Here is a 15,780-nt window from a genome sequence, read left to right as displayed (position 1 = left end):
TAACAATAGAACTTTCGTTCATAGGACACTATTGAACTTTTGGCTTGTTTCTTAATACAAGAGTGGATGAATTCTATAATCTCATTTAGTCAAACACCACTGTACAAAAATCTGTATTACATGCATATTAACGCGGAGTGCGCACCCGTGTAATTATACAATATTTATGCACTGCTTGTAATTAACTAACATTTGCTCTGATTGGTTCTCGCTATCTAGGAATATAGGGTAATTTATGAATGCATGTAAATTTGAGGTAGAATTTCTGTAATGCATGGATGAACCAAGATACATGATTCTCCCTAAGGGACTGATCAGTGCCCACCTTGGTCCTCGTCAAGTCAAGCTTTGTGGGTGTGATGTGGAATGTGTCAATTTTTTACACATGAAGAGCGGGAAATTGTGGTGTACTCAATTGCTCCAGAACATGAAATATGCAAGCATTAATTTTGTGGTTTTTCATGGAACCTTTCCTACCAGGAAGGTGGGGGTTGATCTTACTTTTTTTGTTTTTAATTAAAACTCCCAGTGGGATTAAGTGATACAATGTATACTCACAATGGGATCAAGCAATACAAGATTACACATTTTTCCTGGAAATAACATGTTTTTAATCTGTTTGGATTCATGCTTGATTACCAGACTGGGAAATATCACAAATGAATTAACATTTGTCTTAATTTTTTGGGTTACACAATTTTCTTTAGAGGAGGTTACAATGCCTGTATTTGTATAATGGAACCTATGCTATTCTATTTGGTACTAATAGCTATGGGTCTCCTTTATCCAGTGATACCAAAATAAGTACCAACATGACAAGTCACTGCATGATATGGAAGGTGGGAAAATAGAAACAAGATTCATTTAGAGAATAAATGATGGGAATTTTTATTTTGACTATCCTCTACCGTGTGATAGATGACAGGCAGTTCCAATATTTTGAGTAGTGGATGCCGACTCATGATAGTCAGTTAAATGTTATTTTAATAACTGTAAAGTATTTTTTAAAGCAAAAATAAAAAATTAAGTTACCGTCATAAAAACTCTCCTTTTCTAAAATGAACAAAACTTGTTTACAACTTCACATCTTTAGTTGCGCGTACTGTTAGCATGTGCGAGTATTCGCACTCGCTCTACGCATACAAACGTGATACATACGCGAAACCTCTATGAGCGTGTTACGCATTATCAACACTCGTGATGACGTGGGGTCATCTACAGCCTGATAGACGAGACCCAAAATCATGCGATTGTCTAATCAGATTATGTGTCTACGTTATAGACCACTAAGAATTATATTAATTTTATTCAGTATGGGTGAAAGAACACAATTGTCAGTTAACTACAAAATGGTTGTAGCACATCACTAGGACTTTAAAAAGTGTCACATATATAATGGCTTTGTTTTTGTTTTGTTACAGGTTATGTACAGTCCAGCCCAGCATACACAGCAACAAGTCCCTCATGTGACTTATCGTCCAACGCCTCCTACACAACTCATCCCTCAACATCAGCAGCCTGTGCCTATGTCAGTCTCACAGCCTGCACCTATGCCACACAGCTCACAGCAACAACTCGGAGGTCCGTCACCTGTAGGGCAGCCGCAAGGTCCACCGATCGGATACCCATCGCAGAGTCAGATGCTTAGTCCGCAGCAACCAATTCCCCCACAAAGCTACCAGCAAAGCTATGTAACAAGCATGATGTCACAGCAGCCACCACCACACCAGCAGCAGCAACAACAGCAGCAACAGCAGCAACCACAGATTGTATATCAGCCTCCCATAGAGCAACAGCAACAATCGGCCCAGGGTTATCCACAATGTGCGCCGGTGCTCTATCAACCGGCTGTTAGCGGAACTATACCAACAAGTCTGGGTGCTGGGACCCAGCAGGAGGTGCCTAGGCCAGCATCCCCTGGTACTCAAGGCATGGGCCCGATGATGGCCACACAACAGCAGCTGATGAACTATTCCCCTGCTGCCATGATGGCAGCACAACAGAGGGTGCAACAGGCCCAAGCCCCACAGCTTGTAACTGGTGGGCCCTACCCTCAAGCCGTACCAGGGCCAGGACCAACACCCCCTATACATCCTCAAATGCTACAATACCCGGGCCAGAGAAGGCCCTTTGGCCTAGACCAGCGTGCAATGAAAGGAAGAGAATTTTATGGGCCACCGGAGGCAAGCTATAGCAGTCCTGGCACATCCCCCTCACAGAGCCCAGGGCCACCATTTATACGAACAGGTGGTCAGGAGAGGGGTAAGGGTAATTATTCACATTCTGTTTTACTTTTTAATTGTGATATTTAAGAAAACATTTTTGCCCTGTGACTGTGAAAGATGCGGATTGCTTGACATTGAAAACAGCATTTGTCTGGTGGTAACATTAATGCATGCCAGTAACCAAATAAAAATGCCACCATTTTTAACATTTTATGTTTCAATGAGCATTTTGAACAATTACAACAACTTCCATTGCTCCATTACAACAACTTCCAGTTCTTTTTTATTTTGAACCAGTTTGATTTGATTTCTTAGGTTTTTTCAGAGAAGTAGTTATACCATACTTAACTTAACTCATAACTAAATGAGTTTATGACCATAGAATATATTTGTGCATGATCTTAACAATGGTGAATTTGATTTCAGTTCATTTGATTACATAACTAGGGACATGTGTAGTAGCAACTGGTGCTTGTAGAAATATCACATCATCCTTTTCAAGATAGCAGGTCCTAATAATTATTAGCTAAACAATTTGTCAAATCATATGAATCAATATTGTGTAATTAAGTTATGGTATATATATATATATGTTACCATTCAACCATGTTTCATTAGGGATGGGCTCGGAAGCAAACCGTTGGTCTGACTGTTGGTCGCCTGCGGGCTTTTCAGTTGGCATGGACCACACCCCAGCTCATGACACTCCTCCTATGTTTAGTGTTTACAATTGGGTGAAGCCACCTGAGCGCATACAAGCGCATGAACACTCTCACAGCTATAGACCGGCCAATCATGATTGCAATCACTGTTTCTTTGACAGGGCGCGTAAGTTAGATTGATTGATTGATTGATGTGGCTGCACAATATATGTGTGTATGTGTTTGGTCTTCAGTATTGAGGGTGCTGGGAAGCTACATGTAGTGTACTATTATTTTTCTAAGGGTGTACGTAGCAGCATGGGAAAAAGGTATCATTGTGTGTTTTAACATAAAGCATCATTCATTAAGCAAACCTCAAGAAATAAGCTGATTAAGTGGCCAAAAAATCAATGTGTCCAAGATGTGTAAATGTTACTTGATAGATGTTGTCCCTGAAAAAAGGCAACTGAGAGAATCCAGACTTGTATAACCCTGTGTGTAATGAAGACTTTGGGAAAGCTGTCACATTGAATTGTCATGCATAGGGCCCAAAATAGTGTAGTTCTGGCATATTTTGGTAAAGGTATGGAAATGATAATCTGACAAAGCATGGGCATTACAACAAATGTAATGGACATCATGTTACATGCATATCGCAAACATGACACTTGAAATCAAGTTTAGTGGGTATGTTAGATGTATCCATAGAAGCACTTTGGTCAATTGATGTGTATTATCAGGAACAAATATATGATTTTGCTGCATTATATGGATTTGAAAATCAAGCAAAGCATAGTGTAGACAATATGATGGCTAGCTATGTGGTAACTTCTTATCTGTTCAGTTAATCTCAACTTATATTTTGAATGTTAAAAGCTTTACAACCTCTTGAACTGCAAGTGAAATATCAATAAACCAGTGGTTTTAGGAGATGCGATTTTATATCAACATATGAGACCTATCTTGGATGGGACATAAAACACACTATGATATGCTTCTGGGAACAGCTTGCTGCAGGGATTTAATTGTTAAATACTATTGCATGCCTCTAGACATGATGACCATGCACAAGGTGGTTTCACTTCACATAGATATCACATCCTTAGCTCCCAATAGATACAGTGTCCAGGGTGTCTTTGTCTTGTGTTGTTCAACACAACATGTTCAGATCTAAGATTTGCACGTAGGTAGACAACATTATGTATTCTTGTTTATGTCCTGTTTCTGGGCTTTCTGGATAATGTAATAAATTTTTTTGTTTATCATCATCACTATTAATCCTACACTTGGTTTTGAGATAATGATAATTACTGTTTTGATTGAACCACATTACATTATGTAAGTGATTAAAGACACCACAAGATTTATAAATGCAACATGAAAAAGGAAAAATGGTCCTATTTTAAGAATTGTCTCATCTTATAAGAGACCCTTTTCTGAAGAAAATGTTAAAATCACATAGGTGCTACATGTTTGTCTCCAAGTCCTAGCTATACACTACATGAAATTCCTTTTCATGTTGCATTTTTAGCCCACAAGAAGCAATTTTTTTTAAATGCATTGAACTTAAAAGAAAGCTGTGCTTATATGCTGCTGAGGCTGACCCCAGCCTAAATAGTACTACATGTACTGGCTCATATTCCTGTATAAAACAATTCTGAAGATGACTAGAAAATCAAATTTAAGAAGGTGAAAATGACAAATTACATATCAAAGCTGCAGACAACCTTATATTTTTATTTCCTGTTATTTTGTTATCTTGTGTAGGTCCTAGATCACAGCAGAAAAGTAAACCTCCCAGAGCAAGAAGGCAACGTAGGATTCAACATACAGAATATCAACAACAACAAGATCCTATAGAAATTCAAGGTAAGATAATCTAAATAAATCTATCAAGGGTAATTCAATCAACCACTAAGTCAAAATTCCAATTTAGGCTTCATCTGAATTATTTTTAGAATGTTATGGCTTGACAAGTTGTGTAGAAAAGGAAAAAAGGGGGTATTTGCAGATAGGCAAAAAGGACACAAAATTGATCAAGAGAGAGAGCGAGAGAGAATGGTATCATGAAATAAATAAAACCCTGGGATCATACCCACATGAAAACATTGGCCTTCTACTTTTGGTAAATTTCAAAACAGCAGCAAATTCAATAAATTAATATTTATTCAACTTTCCAATTGATGTAAAAAATGATGTTTTTGATTACTATGTCTATGGTATGTGGAATTACATAAGTTATATGCATGATAGTCACTTGTCCTTTACCAATAGATATACAACAATCCAATGAGTTGTACATAATTTCATTTTGTTGTATCATCTTCCCATTAAAAGCAATACATTGTGGTGAGGTATAAACTTGAGATTTACACCTGTTTTTTGTTTTATTGCAGTATCTCCTTCTGAAATCCTGGAAGTCACCAACCTGCCGCCTGAACTAACCTGCCAGGGGGCGCTATTACTGCTAGAAGAAATCCCAAAACACGGGGCTGAAATCAGGTGGCTAGCACGAGGGACCAATGTCCCGATTCCTTCCAACCAGATAGACTGTAACGACAGGGTCTCAAATTACATGGTCCTGGCAGTATTCCCATCAGCTGAATATGCGCAGAGCGCCCTCGCTAGTATAGCCAGCACAAATTTCTCGCTCCAGATTCCATCAATTGACTTGGGAGTGCAGTATACACAACCTTTATCATAGTTTATGTGTTTTTAAATTTAAGAAATGTTATTTTTGTGTGTTTTTGCTTGTTTTGATAGAGATTTTATTTAAAAAACAAAACTGTATTGTCTTTCAGCACAAACAGTATCCTTTGTATGTACTTCAAGTTTTCATTTGAATGTGCAGTGTAGGTTTTTACAAAGGAAATCTTTTCAGTGGAAAGTCCCATACCAAAAAAAAAATTCCTTTACAGTAGTGTCAGGGTATAATACCATTAAAACCATGAAAAAGGCTTGAGGCTGCAGCTTCTGTGAAGTGATTATTTGTTCTTGAGTATTTGGAACCAACACCAGTCAAGTAGAATATAAAAATACAACTATTAAAAAAAAAGTGTGATAGCATAGTCTAAGGCATCCCTTGCCTGCATACCTGCCTACTCATCCATGTGCTTCTTGCCAATGTGACCGTTTGACTGTCTTTGTAACATTTATTCTGATTGGTTGTTTTCAAGAAATTTTTGCATGTTTTCAATGTTTCCGTAGCTCCAATGTGTGGTTAAAATGATATCACAGTTGATGCAATGTATTCAGAGCAAAAGCAAATCAAGGAAAAGGTCTGCCAGTCATGTGAAAGCTTAAGGGTAGTTTTACTTCTTTATTTAGAAAAGCATTTGATATGATTGTTAAGGGTTCCTATACATGTGATTCATCAACCTTATTTTCATTTGGTGTGATAGGGGTTGTTTCATCTTTGGTTGTTAAAAGCTGCGACGTTAATCTGTAGTGCGGTTTGTTTTTTCATTCGCAAGTCAGTGATACCTATCCAGAGTCTATTACTGCCTTTTTTAAAAGGTGTGCAATAATGCAAGCACATAATAAGTGTACATTCATACAAAGACAGCACAATAGATATGCCCAAACAGCTGCATCAAAGCTTTATTGTCACTACATGAGAAAACTTTATGAAGTACTAGTGTGAGAGTAGAATGTCCTGGTTTTATTACTATTCTGATTTGCTGGCAGATATTTTTTCTTGAATTGTATTTGAGAGATAATTGCAATAAACTCAAATTCCCTCTTTATTTCATCTCATTTGTTTTCACCATCATCATTATTTATATAGCAACTGAAATTATTTTTGTTCCAGTACCTTTTTTTCCTCAAAATGACAAAAATGATTGTTTGAATCTATTATTACTACATGTTTTTCTTATTATTATTGTATATGCAACTCATATTTTCAGTCTAATAGTGCTCTTTATATACAATTACAACAAATTATCCTCCAGGCTGTGCCATGGAACCGGGAACAAATAATATTATTATGTTGACACGGATTGTTCAGTTGTTTACAACAAAACTTGACAGATATAATCTATTTGGTTATTTGTTAGAGTGTTGTAGGGTTATCATTTATTTCGGTAGACTCTATAATTATAGTACATGATACATATCCTAATGTTAAGTGTCAAATTAAGGGCTGGCTACTCTTGAATTGCTGCAACAGTTATTTAATTTCACAAGTCATTGTTAGTGGCAACCTGGTCCAACAGAGCCAGGATCATGTTAAGTTTTGTAAGTTCAAATATGCTAATGTCATCAAGCTGTTATAATAGATTAGACTAGTGAACAATGCTATGTTTTGGTATATGAAGATGTCTTCAAATATGCCATCCAAATATGAGATAAAATGCAAGTTTACAATGCAAATTTCAGCCACATTTAACCTGATCTAATTAATAACAATATCAGCCAATTATAGATATTTTGTATTCATATGTGTGACTTGATAATTGAGTCACTCAAAGTCAACTAAAATAAACGTAAAACCAACATGCCATAGCAGGTGCCAAATACAGGATAACTTTTATGGTAACAGGACTCTTGACTGTGAAACTGGGACTGGCCAAGTTAGCAGCTACGGAGCTTGAAATACAGAACATCATGCAGGCTGCCATCGGGTCACTGGCTGGATTGATGATTGCCATCACCCCTAAACGCGTCCAACTGCAGGACACTGGAAGCGTTTAATGCGTGGAAATTTTGCACGATTGGCACCCAATATTTTTTCAGGATACATGATGGCAGGGTAATGGCGACTTGCATAGCTTTACCCACTTCAAAAAGGGCTGGCTAATCCCATATTCCAATTTGACAATGTATATCTGACAAACTTTTTTATTTCGAAAATCATCTGCACTGCTCCAAACTTTGTCATGGGTTAATTACAAAGCTGAATTTTGTTCTGTAACAAGAACCAGCACATCTATAACATTAACAGTGAACATATCCACAAATTTGTCAGTTTTCCTACCTGTCAAAACATTTTTGATATATTGAAAGAGCACACTGCTTTTCCACCCACTGCCAAAAGTCTGTCAGAGGCTATTACAATAACTCAACTGCCAGGGCAAAGTTCACCTAGGCATAATATTGACCGCATACATGTATGTGCATGTGTTTGTATGTGTTACTTAAACTACAGGGTCTGACACAATTCTTCCACACTTGTGATGCATGAGTGTGCAAGTCCAGAAGTGTGGTCTTGATTCTTTGATTGAATCAGGGCAAGAGATATTGATAACCTGTTGGCTGAAATAAGTGAATTCGCATTGGATGACACTTTTTTTAAAGAAAAAATGATTGTGCCAGTACCTGTAAAGTGATATTCGTCGTAGAAGTGATGATGTAACAGGATTAACTACCATAGCAATAGGTATGAATATTATATTCATGTTCATTATAATGTTCTAGTGAATATCGCACTTCACTAGAACATTCACACAGTACCTCTGCATTGAAGCATACAATGTAGATGTCATCGAACCGGGATAAAGACCTGGATTATAATTCTATAGGATACTCATAACATGCTGATCACTTGCACCTGGGATCATCGCTTCTACGGCGAAAAGATAAAAATACTTGTAGCAAGAATTATGCACCCTTCCACTCCAATGCATGTCAAAGGATGTGCCATTATCTATACTTTGTTCCAAACTACAGTGGCTGGTTAGTTAACATCGCAACGTAATGTATAACATTCATACCTGTATACAGCATAAATGTTGCTTATCAGTGCAAAATATGTGGGCCTATTCTGGTGTCGTTTAATGTACAACAGATCCATAAGGGCAAAGCCTTTATTTTTGTGTGCCAAATAAAGTGTTTGATGACATTTTTTTAATTCTGTTTGACATCCTTTTTTCCAAAATACTGAAACATGTTGAATATTTTAGGCAGTGAAACAGTGCAAAGTAAATATATAAATATGCATATATCAGTTGTTTGTGGTCAGACTTTCGATGGTTGTGAACAAGAAGTAGTTTTTTTTACTCAATTCGGTCAATAAAAACTTGTCAACTTAAAAAATGTGTTTGTTCCAGTGCTAAGTGTTCTGTTAGTTGTTACATTTCCACACCAAGTACTAAATATTTTAATATCAACACTTGTTTTGATTTGAATTTAGATATCCAGTGGCCTTTTTTTGGTTCTTTTCAATGTGAAGTATACTAGCACTGTTATATATTTAAAAAAACAAATGTGAATGTGTCAGTGCTCCAATGAATAAGTAGCACACCATTGGTTGAGAGTCCATAGTATTGGGCCATTATGCAGTCATAGTGTAATATGCAATGATGCCTTATTACTGGGGTGGGAAGGTTTTATTGTTTCAGCATTGTTGTTTTTTTTCCCTGACAGGGTCTGTTGTAGATTCATTTTAAACGTATGTATTGAATTTATAAAAAATCAGGGATACATGAAATGCTGTAAGTAAAATAGGAAAATGTAGTCATTGCCTGGGAGTGATTGCAGTCCAGCCAAATTTATGTTGTTGCAGTAAGAATTTCAAATGGATGAAAATAGGGTGTCATTTTAGGCATAATTGGATGCGTCCCGTCCAGTACATGCCTGGTAACCTCCCTGTGGGCGTGTTATCATGGTTGAGTGCTGGGAATGCGGGTGTTTGGCACACTGTGTTCATTCATTTCAAATTCTTACTGTAAATGGCACTTCAGTGTATCAGAATTCAGAACTGGTCAAATACAACTTTGGGTGTCTGTATGCTGTTCCACAGAAACATGTTGTGATGAAAGACTATAAATGGGCAGCTTTGTTATTATTTTCAGATCATCATAAGCATGTATGTACTCATGCTATCACATCAAAAATTACTGAAAGCACATCTTATTATCACAATAACAGACAAGGTGTTTTCTGTTAGTTTCAAAAACACCAATTCTGTTTTTCAAATTCACTTTCTGTGTCTCCATTTCATTTTTAATGCCAACTTTAATGAATTTTTGTATTTCTTATGCCAATAGAACTGTTTGGCATAACTGCCAATTATGAACCCCTACAGCAGTAAGCCAAAGTGTTAAGAAATGAGGGGTGAAAACGGTTTTTAGGGTGCAAAGCCAACTTTTTATTTCATTGTGCTTATTTTATTTTAATGATTATTCCCTTCTACTGCCATTTTTGTGCTGTCCTCTGGAACATGGGAAATCTTGTATTGCTGTTAATTGAGTGATCAAGTTCCACATACAGTGTAAAGTAAACTTAGGGTCTAATTGTCTGTAAACTATTTCAGACCATGCATGGAATCCTTGATTGGATAATGATTATACCATGATGTTTTCATATTTTTTCACATACAAACATTGTAATTTCAGCATCTGACAAATGCATAAGTAATACATAGTCATATTGAGGCATCCATCTGTTAGTCAAACTGAGAGAAGATAATAGAACCCCATCACTCAGGTGTATTTATAACCTACAACAACATTTGTCAATTTAGATTGTTGATGCAGGCTGTCTCAAAGTGGTTAGTATCAATTATATACATGCCATCACATTCTCAAAGATATTCCATTGTCATTCAAACAATGAAGTTCAAATATCTTCTTTTTGTAATTTTTATTTCTTTGCAAAGATGGAGCTTATCTACTAGTGCAAGTTATGTTATCTGTAATATGATGATCGTCAAGAGAAACTTCAACAAACCATGGACACTGTCACATGGATGAAACTGTGGACACATGGATGAAACCATGGACACTGTCACATGGATGAAACCGTGGACACTGTCACATGGATGAAACCGTGACACTGTCACATGGATGAAACCGTGGACACTGTTGCATGGATGAAACAAGTGGACACTGTCACATGGATGATACAAGAGACACTGTCATATGGATGATACAAGGGACACTGTCACATGGATGGTACTAATCACTTTGATAATCAACACTGTGGACACTAATTGTTTCGCAACATGACTTGACTAGTGTAATATGATATCTTGTGCATCAGTAATTGAAACATTAAGAATGTGCAATCAGGTTGTTCTTATGTCAACAGTAACAAATTCTGACATTTGACTGAATCAGTTAACACTTAATCTGTGTGTAGCATCCTTTAGGATCGTACTGTTTCTATGCACAAAGTATAGCATCAAGCAAAATAATGGTTAGTGAACATTGCTCACTAGAAACTGTTTAGCAACTTTTGTTTGTTATCCTTCATGCCTTATGCTCTGGCAGATTAAATATTAATAGCAGATCAATTTGATAATAGCAAATCAACTGACTTATGAGTATATTAGCCATAACTGAGGGAGAACACAATTCAATAGAATGAGCAGTGGCTTTCTTTCAATTCAAGTTCTTTCTATGATAAACCGTATGATAAATCTAAATTGCTATGATGGGACTTTCTAAAATCAATGTTATGTTGCTTGTGCAATCTTCCAGCATATCTACTATTATACCTCATGATTTGTTTTGATACATCTAGTCTATACCCATGTTGGGTAATCCAAAGTGGGCAATGAAATAACCATTGTGTTACTACAGCGAATAGTTTGTTGGGTAACCAGTACAAGACTATCCAGACTAGTGATTAGAATCAAGAGAATTTATAAACGGCACCTGTAGTCAGTTCTCTTGTCAACATCAGAAATGACCCACCTGCAGTCCTTATTACCATTTATCACCCTGATGTGGCAGTGACGTCAGTGCACATTTCATTGGGTGCAGCTTCAAACCTCTAGTGTTCGCTCAAATCAAAGCGCTGGTGTACATACGCACACGCTTAAAGATACTCTCTAAATTTGCGAGGGTAACAGTTGCCTCAACATGTTGACGTCACTGCCACATCAGGGTGTAAAATGGTTTAAGTAGGTATAAGACTACATAGGCATTGCTGAAGGATAGATACACAAGCTTTAGGTAGACATTTAGTACCAGCAAGAAAAATACTTGGTACCTCGGCAACAGGCAACCTGCATTGGAGTTTGCCTGTGAACATTTATTAACGATAATTTGCAAAGCCCTTTTGATCACTTCAATCCAATCAATATCCTACTATGACCAGTTTTTGTTTTATGTATACCAATTGCAACCCCTTAAAACTTTCATGCAAAAATCTCGACCATGCTCATTGTGGAGACCATTTTATGCACAGCGTTGACAAATCCTTACAAAGATTTAGTGACAAGATTTTTTATGGGAATATATCACTGGGATGACTAGTTTTACAGAATTCATTAGATATATTTAGGTATATCAGTCAAAATGTTTGGTTTCTTATGGAAACAGCATATCACAAGTAGTATTTTAAAACATGTAGGGATAATCAGTGTGTACATGTATACTTTTAGTAATTTAGCTGCTGTTTAATTGAACCAAATGGGGATTAAACAATGAGTTTGAAATGTAGCTATAGATCATTCATGTGACTCCTTATGTGTGTGGTTTCAACCCTTAAAATTTTAAATTGTATTAACAAAATCAAGAACCTGAAATGCATCATCAGAAATGTACTGCTAGCTCTTGAGCTGTCTATGTCCTAGTAGTTTTTGTGTATGCAGCTAATATGTCTTGATGTCATTGGTGGTTTTACTAAACAGCTTACAGGAATAACACGAGAGCTGTACTGTTTATTTGTATACTTGCAGATTGATTATATTACAGTTTAAAGTCTGAAATAATTTCTTGTTTTTATTTTTATTTTTTTACTGTTATAACTCTTATCACTCTTGTTTGAAGCTGTGTTGTTGTCAGGGTCATTGTACTATGTATGGTTTAGAAAACCTGTTTACTAGTAGTTATGACATAAATCCAATTTGGTTAGTAATTTAGTTTCCTTGTTTTGTGATGCAGTACATATAGAAATATGCTAGCATTTATCAGGTTTTACACTGTAATATTACGTAGTCTTAATACAACATCACTCTGCATTTAAACAAATGGACAACAGTTTATTACAGAGGCCTAGTACTTGATGTATATTTGTTGTGTGTGGACAATTGTATGGTCCCAACCTTAAAAAAGACTGGGGAAAAGTAAAAAAAAATGATAAAATTGTAAAAAAAATTAAGACCGGACAAAATATGTGCTCTGTACTGTAGTACCATGTACAGTTCTTTATCAGTGTGCAATGTGTACATGTAAATGGAAATAAATTATTACTGAAGGAGAGAGCTAACAGAATGAGATTTCAGTGTGTGTGTGGTTATTTTCCTTAAGTATGTGACTTGGGTCTAGGGCAGAGATATCCTAAACAAAAGATAAGCACTTTGATTTGTTTGCCTAAGGGCAGACATTTTGAAAATTGTGAGAGGCACTAATTAAATCGGATGTATAGTTGGTGACAAATTGGTTGTGAAATACTTGGCCAAAATGGAAGTGCCCATAGTGACTTTTGTCCATTTCGCTTACTCGAGAGTGACACTGCAGTGTATGCTCCAGTGGGTGTAGTGTTAAATAAGGCAGGTTTAACTGTAATCCAAGGTACAAGCGCTTAGTAACTCCAACAAAGTATTGACAGCACTCTCTTGAGAAAGCCAAATGGACTAGAATTGATTGACTAATAGTGCAAATAAAATTGTCCAGAACTTATTATCCCATCCACATTACACAGGCACAGAACAAGTGAAGGCACTGTTCTTAGTGCTAGGCATGTGTATACAGTTGGATAGCCATGTTGGTTTCCTTTTTGTGACCAGAATGAGAACCCATTTCTGAATTAAATTGACCACAAATGTGAGTTAATGTATTTGGAAATCGGTACTCAATTCATGACATTGGTCTAGGCAGTAGGCTGAGAAGACATTTTCTCTTGTTTTTATCTTGACCCTATCCGTTCTGAATCATTTTTCACCAAAATGTTTCATTCTGAAAGATTGTTTTGAAATAATAATTAAATTGAAGTAAAAACTGTTACAGACTACAGTGCATTTTGTATAAGCGAAACGTGACTGTAACATAATTTTCACCCACCACGCTATCTGTACTGACTGTACACATTCAATTCAATTTATTCCAGCCACTCCAGTATGTTCAAGATAACCTGGTTCTAAGTAAAGCTTCCAGAGTAATCAGGCAATGCAGAAAGTCACCTCAACTTGGTGTTTCCAAACTCAGTATTCTAAACAACTTTATTGAAAAGAGTTAAGTGGTCTTTGGGTGACACTGCCAACCCCATCAAAATTTGACAATAAATGTATCAAAAGGTATCAAAATAATTCCACAAGTGACAACAAACACAGAGACATTGTCAACTTGGCAAATAGGAAAATATGGGGTTTTGCGGTAATCGATTTGGTATGTAACCAAACTTAGGGCCAGGAGGGAACCTAAATTTGCTTCGGGTGCATCCAAGAAATTTACAATAAATATTGACCCATTTTTTATACCCAAGGTCCAGATGTTTGGCCAAATTTAACACAACATTGGGGCGCCAGTTAGGTCAAATGTGTATTTGTTTTCAAAAAAAAATTTGAAACAGATACATTTTTATACCAAAATTGATCCAAAAGGGGCCCGAAAATGAGACCCATATTTGCAGCATATGGTCATTTGTACTGAGTTTGAGGCCCTGTAGACATCTATATGCCAGCCCGTAGTCGATTTTTGACAAAAATATGTTATTAATCGTGATGAACGCATTCAGTTGAACTCGAAATTGTACAGATGTTTATCACAAGTAAAGTATTCAATAACTGGTCATAAAAAGGTTTATATAATTAGTGGCAGAAAAAAGTAAAGTATACGTATGTTATTGAATGCAACATTTGGCATAATTATGAGGGCTCACTTAATACTGAACAATTCTGATTTTGGGATCTACCAGTTCATTGATCGCGAAACTCTGAGTAAAAACTCACACTTGGCAAGCTAGCAAACAGAGAGCCAAGTACGGTTACTGTCAATGAATCAAACTGTTGGCACGCGACAATTAATGGTCTTGGGTGACAACTAAAGAGGTTAGATCCAAAGAGTCAGAATTGCCGCATGGATTTTAACCCCACCATCTTGTTTTGTCACGCACGGAGACTACACTATGGTAACTCGCCCAGCAAACACAAAACGTTCCAAGAACGTTTTCGCTAGGTTCTATATAATTATGTTTTTTACGTCTTCGTCTTTAAAAACATTTCCCACGCGTTTTCCAAAGGTTTTGTCATTTGGGTATAATTCTGCTGTGTAAAGTTCGTTTTTGTGGACGTTTATAAAACGTTTTTAGACGTCACAAAATGTACAAACCTTAACACATTTTTTTCTGAACTTTTAAAAAACATTCAGTTGTTTTCTGAACGTTTTACGAACGTTTCATGAACATAATAGGATGTTTTACGAACAGTATTAGGACCTATATTGATTATGTAAATGTAAAAATGAAAAATAAAATCACTCCTTTGGAATAAGCATTGTAAAACACTGAAGTGTGAAAGTTAGTAATTAGATGATGCTATGGAAGATAGCAGATTACCAACATTTATTTATTTATGCATTTACAACATTCGGCCTATAACCCAGGCAAAGCCCAATATAGTGAGCAGAGGCTATTCAATTCATGGAATTCCAGCCAAATATGACGGGACAGGGATATGGGAAGAGGTCCGATTTTAGATGCAGGAGGAAAACCGGAGCACCCATATAACCTGCGACAAAAATGTGCGAGGACAAGCATGGATCGGCAACCAAAATCACATGTGGCAACGCGGGGAATTGGAACCAGTGGTGAGAATCGAATGAGAAGACCACTAGGCCTACAGTCCCGGCCTACAGTAACCCGTCCTCCCATACAACTGAAGGTAATTTTACAAAAGTGCTATCAACGAAAAAGCAACTCTGAGATTACACCATCATTGTCATGTACCTGGTTACACACAACATTTATATCTACGGAAAAATTACAATGCAAATTACAGAACAGAAGAGAGCCGTGCTATCTACGGA

The 15,780-nt window shown here is 36.6% G+C and overlaps 1 protein-coding gene across 1 annotated transcript in view; it reads left to right on the top strand.

Annotated features, from left to right (window-relative positions):
- LOC140153406 (uncharacterized) overlaps positions 1-13,029 on the top strand; it is a 95,697-nt gene extending 82,668 nt beyond the window's left edge. Inside the window, 4 exon segments of the mRNA XM_072176163.1 lie at positions 1,422-2,268; positions 2,844-3,053; positions 4,634-4,735; positions 5,263-13,029. Coding sequence (XP_072032264.1) covers positions 1,422-2,268; positions 2,844-3,053; positions 4,634-4,735; positions 5,263-5,570 — 1,467 coding nt within the window. The 3' untranslated portion in view covers positions 5,571-13,029.
- Positions 13,030-15,780: the final 2,751 nt, after the last annotated feature.

Source organism: Amphiura filiformis, chromosome 1 (assembly GCF_039555335.1).
Source record: "Amphiura filiformis chromosome 1, Afil_fr2py, whole genome shotgun sequence".
NCBI lineage: Eukaryota > Metazoa > Echinodermata > Ophiuroidea > Amphilepidida > Amphiuridae > Amphiura > Amphiura filiformis.
This window is presented reverse-complemented; position numbering and strand designations above follow the sequence as displayed.